Here is an 11674-nt window from a genome sequence, read left to right as displayed (position 1 = left end):
TCAAAAATGCAGGGCAACCTACCAAAGGGCCATCCAGATAGGCCACAACATCGAAGCTTACATCAACGATGTCATCAAATCCAAAACCGCCGACAATCTCATCGTCGACCTCAAAGAAACGTTCGCCAACCTAAAAAATACAGATGGAAGTTGAACCCTTCAAAGTGCATCTTTGGAGTTCTGTCCGGCATACTCCTAGGCTACATCGTTAGCGCCCGTGGTATCGAACCCAACCCCGACAAGGTTTCTACCATTACCAATATGAAACGGCCGACCTACGTAAAGGATATATAGAAGCTCATAGGGTGCATGATTGCTCTCAACCGCTTTATATCACACCTCGGCGAAAAGGGACTACCGTTCTTCAAACTACTCAAGGCCTCCGAGTGCTTCACCTGGTCAAAGGAAGCTGATACGGCATTCGAGTAGCTCAAGTTATTTTTAACAAAGCCTTCGATCATGACGGTGCCTTAGCCAGACGAAACCTTATCGATCTACATCGCCGCTACTTCTCGCGTCGTTAGCACAGCTATCGTCGTCGAGCGCGAGGAAGTTGGACACGCCTATATGGTACAAAATCTGGTCTACTTTATCAGTGAGGTTCTTAATGAGTCCAAAACTTGTTACCCTCGAGTTCACAAGCTGTTATACGCCATTCTGGTCACGTCGCGCAAGCTCCGCCATTACTTCGAGTACTACAAGATTGTCGTGGTCAGAGTTCCCTCTAGGGGACATCCTCTGTAACAAAGAGGCCAATGGACACGTCATCAAATGGGCAGTTGAGCTCGGCACTTATTCCATAAAATTCAAAAGCAGGCCAACCATTAAGTCCTAGGCGCTGGCTAACTTCATCGTTGAGTGGACCGAGATCTAAGAGTCCATCCCCGCTGCTTGCCCCAAGCACTAGGTGATGTATTTCGATGGCGCCCTCAACATCAACGGTGCTGGTGCTGGCATTTTATTCATCACTCCAACTAAGGGCAAGCTCTGTTACATCCTCCGAATTCATTTTCTAGCTTCTAACAACGTCGCGGAGTATGAAGCATGTCTCCACGGACTCCATATAGCCGTCGAGCTCGGCATCAAATGCCTCATGGTATACGAAGACTCCGTGCTGGTCATCAACTAAGTCAACAAAGATTGGTCATGCTCCAGTGAGAAGATGGACACATACTACGCCGAGATCAGGAACTCGAAGGAAAATTCTACGGTATCGAGTACCACCACGTGCTACGAGATCAAAATCAGCTCGCTGACCACCTATCTAAGATAGTCTCTTCTCACACCATGATTCTGCATGAGGTCTTCATTCAAGAGCTCTTTATGCCATCTATTAAGGAAGAGAAGGAAGTTCAAGAAATCCCCCCCGTCGAGCAGCTGGTACTTGCAGTACCTTCGCCGATTGTAGATTGGAGAGAATAGTTCATCAAATACCTCACCAGCGCCGACGTACCCGCTGATAAGACTAAAACTAAACACCTAATCCATCGCAGCAAGCATTACATGCTGGTAGATGGGAACTTGATGAGGAAAAGTGCTAAGGAAGGGATACTGTAGAAATGCATCACCCGAGAAGAGGGTGTAAAACTACTCCTTGAAATACACTCCGGCTCCTATGGCAATCACACGGCCTCCAGAAACCTGGTAGGCAAAGCTTTCTGAGCTAGTTTTTACTAGCCCATGGCCATCGCCAACACAGAAGACCTCGTCTGATGTTGTGATGGATGTCAATTTTTCACTGAGCAAATACACGTGTCGGCGCAGCAATTGCAGACCATCCCAGCTTCTTACCCTTTTGTATGCTGGGGACTCGACATGATCAGGCCTTTCAAGCCTGCACCAGGCGGTTTTTGGTACATGTACATTGCCATTAAGAAGTTCTCCAAATGGATTGAATACAAGCCGCTTGTTTTGGCTACTGCAAAGAAGGTAGCCGAGCTCTTCGAAGATATGATCCATAGATTCGGTCTCCCAAATAGCATTATCACTGACCTTGGAACTACATTCACTGGTCATTATTTTTGGGACTTCTACGAAGACCGATGCATCTCCGTCAAATGCGTCTCTGTTGCCCATCCTAGAGCCAATGGCCGGGTCGAACGGACGAACGACATGATCTTCGATGCCCTCAAAAAGAGACTATACCAGAAAGAGGAAAAGCATCTGGGCAGATGGCTCAAAGAGCTTCCAGCAATGGCCTGGGGACTGTGCACTCAAGCTAGTCGCAACATCGGTGTATCTCCATATTTTTTGGTCTACGGCTCAGAGACCGTATTTCCTGCAAACATTACCTTCCGAGCACCCAGAATAGAGCATTATAATGAAGAGCAAGCCACAGCTATTCGGACAGAGGATGTTGACAGAGCTGAAGAAGAACGCCTGATCACTTGCATCCGCACAGCCAAATACCTAGAAGGCTTGTGAAGATACTACAATCGCAATATCAAAGGTCGTTCATTTATGGTCGGCGACCTCGTTCTCCATAGAAAGCAGAAAACCAAAGGGGTGCACAAGCTCTCCTCTCCCTGGGAAGGGCCTTACGTGGTCAAAGAGGTTACCCAACAAGGGTCTTATCGGCTATGTGACATGGAGGGAATCGATATCCCCAATTCGTGGCACATCGAGCAACTTATACGTTTCTATCCTTGAAACGCTCTAGATATGTACTCTCCACTCCATAATGAATGAAGTTTTTGTCGCCATAATTTATCTCCATTATTTCTCCACTCCAGTTTAATCTCCACTTACGATTACCAGCTCTGAGCTACTCCTTAACAAACTCCGACAATTATACACGATCTCCATAAATGCTCCGCCCCGGTTCTCCATACTAAAATATCTTTAAGATATTTCGCCAGCCATCGAGCAGCACACGTTCCGCTCTATGTTCTTTGGAGAAAACCCTATCTCCGATCCCTCCCTACATGTGCTACGGGCTCCAGCGCTCTGTGTTATGGGTGGTTGGCTGTGGTTCCTCAGTCACGTCTGTTCCACCTACACGTGCACAGGCTCCACCGCTCGACGTTATGGAATATGGGCTAGCCAAGGCCAAGAGTTCAGTAACGAACTAACTGCTCGGACACTACTTATACCACGTATAAATGTGTTAGGGTTAACAACACATCTCTTTTTTGCCAAGCCACATAAACATGCATACAACGTCTACTTACAACATTTATACAAATACATAAATGTTTGTTTATGCCCTCGTGCATTTAACTCTCCTCTCCAGCTGTTCCATACAGGTTCCTCTCCACTCAAGTTATTGCGCTTGGCCTTCATCGTCTACCTCGCCGAACAGATCGACATCGCCAGCCAGCTTCTTCGCCGCGTCCTCCACCTCATCTTTTAGTTGCTCCTGCTTCGTCGCACTCGTCCCTCTAGTGAATCCGGCCCCTATTGCTTGAAGATTGATCGCAGGGTAGTGGGACCGGACCACTGCCAGGGCATGCGCCATGATGGAGACAATGGCATCTCGGTTGAAGCTTTTGAAGTTCTCCCACGCTGCCTTGCACCTATCAATGATGGTGTCCGGACGGGGTGGCCTGTCGTCGGGCTGAGGAGCTACCTCCATGTCGATACAGTCGAGCACCGGCCTAACTCTGGCCACCACAGCGTCAAGTTTTCCCCTCTAAGTTCTTGCCTCCAGCTCCAGCATGTTGAACTGCGCCTTGGTTCTTCGACGGTATTCTACGACACCAAAGGGATTTGTTAAACGAAGAAATCGTATCAGCAACAACTCTGACCACAAACTACTCGCCCTCCAGATCCTCGGCTAGATTCTCCGCTCACCCAGACGCCTTCTCTTTCTCCTCTTGGAGTTGGCTGATGACTTAACGCAACCGGGGGAGCTCTGCATCTCGCTCTACAAACATAACGGTCAACAGCAACATCAAGACTGTTCGGTAATGCAGAACAAATTTACCGATCCGCAGTACCTTTCTTCTATTCGGAGACATTTCTTAGCTGCTCGGAGGTGCGCTCCAGCTACTCGGAGCTGCTTCTTAGCTGCTCGGAGGTGTGCTCCAGTTGCTCGGAGACGATTTTCAACTGCTCGGATAAGGTGCCCTTTTGGTACTCCAGGTCCCTCACATTTGATTCAGCAAGGTCCCTTTCACGCAGGGCCCTCTGGATGTTTTTCTCCATCAGTTTCACCGCCTCCTTTAGCTTCTTGTTCTCCTCGGCGAGGGGCTCCATCCTCTTGATCAACTGCTGTCGTTGTACAATAGTTCGCGTAATGCCCTGTAAAGCACCAAGATTGTAAAGGACCATAGTCTTCAACACCAAAGACGAACACCGCTGATGCAACACTAACCTCAATTTGCTTCATAGTAGTGGAAAGGGTGGACCGTAGCCTCTTCACCTCCCTGGTGGTGTCCTCCTCTTCCATGACCACAACTTCATCATCTCGCTTGTGGAGGATGTGGACGGCTTGAGGTTGTGATTCTTCACGTTCAATCTCCTCGACCCCATCCTCTTCCTCCATAGCCGGTGGTGCTGCCTGGGGGCTTGGTGGCCGCACACAATGACCAACCACGCCCTGTGGCATCTTAGGGCATGCCGCTTGCTCCACCGACGCTGTCAACCTCTGCGCCGCCGATTCTGGCATGATGTCGGCAGCTCCCGCTCTAGCCTCTGAAGACTCGGCAGCTCTCACCGTTGCTCCTGGCTTCTCCACCGAATCGCTCGCTGTCATCGCCAACTGCTCTCTGCCGCCAACTCCATCAACAGCGGTGGTCGACTCCTCCGCAGTCTGATGAGCTCCCGGGACTCTAGGACAGAGTCCATCTGTAATGTATCCTCCCTAGGATCAGCCCCTGCCTTCTCGCCAATCTGGCCAGAAGGATTTAGGTCCTCCACGCGCCCCGTTCTGCATTAGTTTAGCCCATCAGTCACCGCAACTATAAAAATCAGAAAGCTACCGATCCCAAGGCAAAGATACTTACACATCAACTTCTCGGTTGATGGTTCTGAACTGACGCTGCCTCCCCAAGCACCCAGGCACTGCTCTGGGGTCAACCCGTGTGACCTAGGCCAGAGGTCTTGCGGCCCCCACTGTCGGCGTCTTCTTCGCCTGCTGCTCGGTGACTCCTTTCCCTCCCTTCGATTGCACCTCCATGCGTATGTTGTGCGATGACACTTTAGTGCTCGAAGGGGGAGCTACTAGAGCCTCATCGTCGTCTGACCACTCGGATATCGCCGTGCTCTGCATTTAAGTGGTCTGATCACCACCAAGTGAGATGCCGCCCATCTTGCGGGGAGCTACATCCATCGTGTTTCTCTTCTTTTGGGCCGGCTCGTCATTCGCCGCCCTTTTCCCCCAATCCTTTTCGATACCGGGGGGGACTTTCCTTCTGACCAGCACCTCCGCCTCTGAATTTGGACAAGACGCTGATGGCACTTTCCTCCGGTTGAGTGGTCGGCCTAGCGTCCACTGCCTTTGGCCAATCGCTCCTCGGCACGCCCGAGAAGTACGCCGCCCGTTCCTGCAAATGGATCTTTCCACAAGCGAATCAGTCCACTGCTCGGTGCCAGCACAGTATAAAAAGCACCTGGAACAACAATCAAGATTTTTACCTGAGTAGGTGGGTTCATGTAGTTGAAGGCTTTTGGCTGCCCTAGCACGCTGAACGGCACATTTGGAGCGAATAGTTCAGCGGCCCGACGTAGCACAGCCTCCTTCGTCAGTCTCTCCGCCCTCTCTCTGGTACCATCAGTCTATCCCTTGAAGTCAAAGCCTAGATGAGCCCTCTACTTGCAGGGCTGGACGCGGCGCACTATGAATCTCACCGCCACCACCACTCCGTTCATCTGCATGCCTCTTATTAGCTCGAGGAGCTCCTTCACCTGCTCCATATCGGCACTGGTTGGTTTCTCCGACCAGCTCTCTGGTTCTTCAGAATCTGGTCAACATCGCATCAGATGACAGGATGATTTTGCTTCATGTAGAACCACCTGGCATTCCATCCCTTCAGCGAGGTATTTAGCGGCACAGTAATGTATTCGCCCACCATCCCATCACGGAGCAGTAGATACACACCGCCGGCCACTTTGGAACCACCCCCTGCTTTCTTCTTGAGCCAGAACAAGTGTCGGAAGAGATTAAAGTGGGGAAAGAATGCCAAGATAGGCCTCGCAGAAGTAAAATAAACACGGAAATGTGCAAAATAGTGTTCGGGTGAAGATTACACAAGCTCACTACCCAATACTCTAACAGATCCCACAAGAAAGGATGTACCGGAAGTCCTAATCCACACCAGAAATAATCTTCAAACACAACAAGCTCGTCGGTGTGTGGCATCGGATAGGGCTCACCATCGGTCGGACGCCATTCGGCGGTGATACGGTTAGGAAGAACGCCCGCCTCCACCGTCTCGTTGAGCTTCATTTCCCCATGAGTGACGGCACCCATTCATTGTCACGGCTCGCCCCAGCGGCCGCCTTCTTCGGGTTACCACCTTCCCTCTTCGGAGCCATCCCTCAGATCTGGATCGGAACTGGCCTTTTTTCGCAAGCTTTTTAGCCCTAGCGGCGGAGCGCGTGTGAATGTGAATGGAGGAGCGCGAGGCTGAGGAGGAAGATGAAGTGGTGAAGTGGCAAAGGTGGGAGCGCGGAGTGCAGCGATGTAGTTATAAAGAAACCATACCCACTTTTTGCATTCAAGGGTTTTTGGGAAACTGCACCGTATTGATTTGTGCCTTTCCGAATTCCCCAAAGCGGCGTGGTGGGCCGTTATCTGGGCTTCCGCACAACTGTGGTCCATATCGCCCATTCTTCGACGCAACTTGGAACTGCACACCGAATATTCGCCGACTTCTCCGCAATACCATCAAGGCTCAGTAATTTTTACTGTACAAGCATTACTCCGATTTTTTCTCCATGATTTGAGTAATCGGTACTTATTGATTTATCCGAGATTTCCACTTGTGGCTCGGGGACTACGTCATCATTATGACTCGGTTTCTCACCACACTGGAGACTTCTTCTAGTTACTATTGTTTCTGACCCTAGCACCATGTGACTACGTCACCTACTGTCAGGCTTGGGGAATAAAGTGGGCACACTTCACCTTGCGGTGAATATGCGCTTTTTATTTCAGGGCTAAGCCCGTGGACTGGTTGCCTGCTCGGCTGGTTCTCTGTCTTTTCTTTTACTTTCTGAACCCGGGCACCACGTGACCACGTCACCTACTGCCAGGCTCGGGGACTAAGTGGACACACTTCACCTTGCGGTGAGTGTGTTTTCTTTAATCTGGAAGACTCCGTGCCTCCCGAAGTTGAAGAAGATTATCTCCCTTTCTCGTGGTCGGACTCTAAGTGGGCACACTTGGTTCACAGCAAGAAAATTTTTGATTTCGAACTTGAGCTCCTTGCATCCTTCTGGCAAGCCTTACATGGGATACTTTGCTCAGCGACGGTCCACAACTGCTCGGCGACTCATTAGGGAAGTCGGACTATGAGTCTGCCTACTCGGCTTTGTTTACACCTGCTCGGACAAGCTCAAGACGGTGTTGCACAGCGGATACAAAGCGCTCGGGGACTAACTGTGGGGGGTACGACCTCAGATATCCACGACAGACTACATGGGCTGCGCCCCCAGGGGTGGTCTAGCCCACAAGACGAAGCCTTACCGGAGCACGGCGCTGCTCGGCACGCCCCGCAAGACACCGGGAAGATATCCTAAAGATACGGCATAATCTGTTACGATATGTTGCGATCCCGTGTTTTTTTAATCTGTTATTACCTACCGGTTATCTCTTAGATCTAACTGACTTGTAACCCTACCCCCAGCTATATAAGGCGGGTAGGGGATCCCCTCAAAACACATGCAATATCATATGATAGCCAATACAAACCAACAAACCACAGGAGTAGGGTATTACGTCGTGCTGATGGCCCGAACCTGTCTAACTCTTGTGTTCCCGTTGCCTTCTTGTTCTTGATTACGCGCATCTCTGCTGATCAATCTACCTTCGTGGGATACCTCTCGAAGGACTGACGATGATATTATGTCGACAAATAAGGTCACGTGAGTGCCCACTGCCCACGGGACCGGGAGACCACGACTATATAGATAGATCGAGTCCTTCGTTCTTGGTCCTCCATTCAAGCTCCACACCTTATACTTCTCTGTCTCTCTCTCTTGCTTCCATTGGGCAAGCTGTCAGGCGGCCGTCTATCGTGTGACTTTGTAGATCGAGTGAGAGACTCGGAGAGAAAGATGATGTCAAGGGAGCGCAAGAAGCAGGCGGCTGCTCTTCAGGAGAAACTGAAGATCCTCCGCTCCATCACTCATTCCCACGCTGTATAACATAGTTTGCTTGCTCAATCTTTGCTTCTTCTTCTTCCTTCCTGATATTTTCCCAAATTCTTTTCATTGCTCTTTAGAATTCAAGAACGTTTGAATGATATGCATCCATTATCACTTCTGCAACCTTGTCGTTAGTTGTTGCATTAATTAGATACCCTCTCTCCTGCTCTTTGAATCCATCCAAATATCAAATATGATTCGTGTTTATTAATTACGTACTTGACATGGGCATAATATATACGCAGTTGAGCAACACATCAATAATCATGGACGCGTCGGCGTACATCAAGGAGCTGAAGCAGAAGGTGGTGAGGCTGAACCAGGAGATTGCCTGCGCGCAAGACGCGCTGACACACCAGTCGTCGTCCTATCCGATGGTATAATCTCATCACATCACATCGCATATATGTCGATCTTTTGTCATGTAGAGGTACGATATAGATATACATGGAAAGAAATCACCATGCACATATACAGTAATACTACGTATATATATAACCAGAGTAAAAGAAGCAGTAGTAGCTAGTACTGCTACTGCGTGCCCCAGCAGGCAGCAGTTCACATGCTAACCAATCGGTGAAGTTTGGGTTCAGCCACGAGTAGGACCAGCATAGGAGTAGTAGTTCACATGCGCCGACGAGCGAGGGCGTTTGCTTCATTCCATGCATGTCGTCTGCATTATTCAGTCAGTTGATCAGCAGCTAGCTAGCGTTGATTGATCAATGATGACCGAAACGGGCCGGCCGGGTGGACCGCCGGATCGGATGCAATGCAATGCAGGTGACCGTGGAAACCCTAGGAGTGCAGGGGTCGTTCCTCGTCAACGTGTTCTCCGACAAGAGCTGCCCGGGGCTGCTCGTCTCCGTCCTGGAAGCCTTCGACGAGCTCGGGCTCAGCGTCCTCCAGGCCACCGCCTCCTGCGCCGACTCCTTCCGCCTCGAGGCTGTGGGCGGAGAGGTACGTAATTAAGCACAATATAATCGTCGTCCATCGTTGTCGTCGTCAGTTGCTGATGATATGGTTTATTATCGTCGTGTCGTGTCGGTCTGATGAGGATTCTTGACACGCTACTTGCTAATTAATTCTCTCTCTCTCTCTCTCTCTTGACACGCTACTTGCTAATTAATTCTCTCTCTCTCTCTCTCTCTCTCTCTCTCTCTCTCACTCACTCACTGTGGTGGCCTGGCCCTGTGTGCACGCAGAACGTGGCGGACAACGTGGACGAGCACGTCGTGAAGCAGGCCGTCCTGCAGGCCGTCAGGAACTGCTCCGAGAGCGGCAGCGAGCAGGACGAGGAGTAGCAGGCAGGCTGATGAGCGCGTAAGCACACACAAGCCTCTACTTGCTTGCATTGGTCGTCCTCTTGTCCTGGACCGTATGTAGTGGTCTCAAGGATACACATCAAGCCGAGACCCATTGTATGCTAGTAGCTCTGTTTCTCAGCTGCCTCTCTTTAATTTGATTTTTTATTTATGCTTCTATTTCCTCTATCTATATATCTATCGGTGGCAAGATGAAATAGCTGCTCCTCCCTAGCAAGTGCTGTCGTGCTGATGATCCGGTGAATTCGTTCGTAGCAGCACCATTTCCTGTGTAATAATATTAGGGGGGGGGGGGGGGCGGGACGCCGTAATTTACATATATAATATATGTCTATGATGACAATAAGATCGATCATACATCCATGATGTAAGAATGATGATGATGATGTGGGAGGTTGGAAGCAAAGCTGAATAGAGCTGGCATGCAACTACCCTTTCATATATTGATGAAGGTTTCTTTTATTTATATATATATACTCCGATCCGCTAACAGATCAATCCATCATGAGATGAAATCAAAATGAAATATGAACTTCTGGAAAAGACTGAACATGAACAAAAGCAGCTAGCGGTGGTTAATTGCTCCTGGTAAGTCGGCAGCTCGATCGACCTATCTAGCTGCTAGTCCCTGAAACATATACAGTGGCTGAAGAAGAGCATCGATCGATAAGATATACTACTATACACGTCCCCGTAGGAGTATCAGATATTTTGATTACAGGTTGATTGATCTGCCCAGACAAAACACGTACGTACAGGGTGCAGACCGTGACCATGTTTATTTAAAAACGGCAGAAGTCACGGGTTCCAAAAACACAGGAAGGCAGCCAATGGGACGACGATGCTTGGTTCATTCGGGTCTCTCCCTCCCAACAAACAAACACCGCGCGCCGAGATAGAGATGGAGCGTCGCTCTCACCGTGACCGTGAGATCGACGATATGATGCCCAAAGCAAGGGAGGCAGTTATTTTAAAAGCTGCGGCGCCATTTTCTTTAGGGAACACACACGGCTGGGCAGGCTACTACCCGGGTCCGGGTCCAGGTCCGGGTCCGGCGGAGCGAGATATGAGCAGAGCAGAGCAGAGCAGGCATCCATCCATCAACCACCCTGAATGATCTGATCCTGATCCTGGGTCTGGGGCGCGGCAAGGTGGCAGCCGCATCGATCGCTACAACGCTCTCGTGACAGACGGCTCCGCGTCGCCTGTGACCCGTGCTGCATGCGCCCGCCCGGGGACGAGGACGAGGACGAGGGCGAGGGCGATACGTACGGATGCCATCAGCATCAGCTCGCTCTCGCACAGAACAAGCCAGCTAGGGACGACACAGCAAGCTGACGAAGCCACCCCGGGCGCGGCAGACGTCGCGGCGCGCGGAGGCGGCAGGCAGGGCGTACGTCGTGCCATCACCCATGCATCGTTTGCATGCTCCGCGCGCGCGCGCGGCCTAGCTAGCTACTAGTTCATTCACGCCTTCACGGTGACATGCCCCCAGCCCCGCGCGTCCGGCCAGGCGTGTCGTACGACCGTGGCAGGGCCAGCGCTTGTCGCCTCCCCGCACGGGAGCGCGGGTGCCTTGTTTTTCACCTGGCCCTGTCGAGCCAACGGACGAACCCGGGAGGCCGGGATCATGCACGGCGCAGCATGCTGCACAGCTAGGGCTACAGGGGGGACGGGCCCCCCGGCAGGTCGCCGCTGCACCCCCTGCCATGCCATGCGCCTCACGAGGCTTGCTTCACGTCCGTCGTCGTCGTCAGGATGCGTCCTCAGCTCGTCTTCGTCCTCCATCTCCCCCTGGCGTCGCGTCTGCGGTCCGACGTGCAGACGTGCAGTGCGGCCTCCAGACGCCAGACGGGCGGGGCTTGGCCGCACGCACAGGCAGCTGCTGCTCGTGAGGCGACAATTAGGGAGGGCACTGCCGTGCCGTGGCTCTGCACTAGTCAGTGCCCCCGCATGCATGCTGACTGACGAGACGTTCGGTTGAAACAAGCTAGCTACAGTAGGTAGCAGCATCAGTGACAGCGAGCATCATGGTCCACGTG

General features: G+C 51.2%; 2 protein-coding genes across 2 annotated transcripts; one reads left to right on the top strand and one right to left on the bottom strand.

The window, feature by feature from the left end:
- Positions 1–3987: 3987 nt before the first annotated feature.
- Positions 3988–4696, bottom strand: LOC136464695 (uncharacterized). Its single transcript, XM_066463656.1, has 2 exons — positions 4316–4696; positions 3988–4242 (listed from the first exon to the last, which is right to left on the bottom strand). Exons 1-2 carry the CDS (start codon positions 4694–4696, stop codon positions 3988–3990), a joined length of 636 nt encoding a protein of 211 aa, XP_066319753.1.
- A 3411-nt stretch (positions 4697–8107) lies between these two features.
- On the top strand, positions 8108–9906 carry LOC136496807 (transcription factor bHLH61-like). The gene is made up of 4 exons (XM_066492566.1): positions 8108–8304; positions 8556–8687; positions 9091–9267; positions 9513–9906. Exons 1-4 carry the CDS (start codon positions 8221–8223, stop codon positions 9609–9611), a joined length of 492 nt encoding a protein of 163 aa, XP_066348663.1. The 5' UTR covers positions 8108–8220; the 3' UTR covers positions 9612–9906.
- The last annotated feature ends 1768 nt before the right edge of the window (positions 9907–11674 follow it).

The sequence above is a fragment of the Miscanthus floridulus genome, chromosome 1 (assembly GCF_019320115.1).
Source record: "Miscanthus floridulus cultivar M001 chromosome 1, ASM1932011v1, whole genome shotgun sequence".
Taxonomy (NCBI): domain Eukaryota; kingdom Viridiplantae; phylum Streptophyta; class Magnoliopsida; order Poales; family Poaceae; genus Miscanthus; species Miscanthus floridulus.
The sequence above is the reverse complement of the archived record's forward strand: the minus strand, read 5'-3'. Positions and strand labels throughout refer to the sequence as shown.

Excerpts from the sequence above, each read along its gene's own strand:
- LOC136464695 (XM_066463656.1), bottom strand. The coding sequence starts at position 4,696 with ATGACAGCGAGCGATTCGGTGGAGAAGCCAGGAGCAACGGTGAGAGCT. Across the intron at positions 4,243-4,315 it reads CTACTATGAAGCAAATTGAG|GGCATTACGCGAACTATTGT; the intron begins GTTAGTGTTGCA and ends GGTGCTTTACAG.
- LOC136496807 (XM_066492566.1), top strand. The coding sequence starts at position 8,221 with ATGATGTCAAGGGAGCGCAAGAAGCAGGCGGCTGCTCTTCAGGAGAAA. Across the intron at positions 8,305-8,555 it reads CCATCACTCATTCCCACGCT|TTGAGCAACACATCAATAAT; the intron begins GTATAACATAGT and ends ATATATACGCAG. Across the intron at positions 9,268-9,512 it reads TCGAGGCTGTGGGCGGAGAG|AACGTGGCGGACAACGTGGA; the intron begins GTACGTAATTAA and ends GTGTGCACGCAG.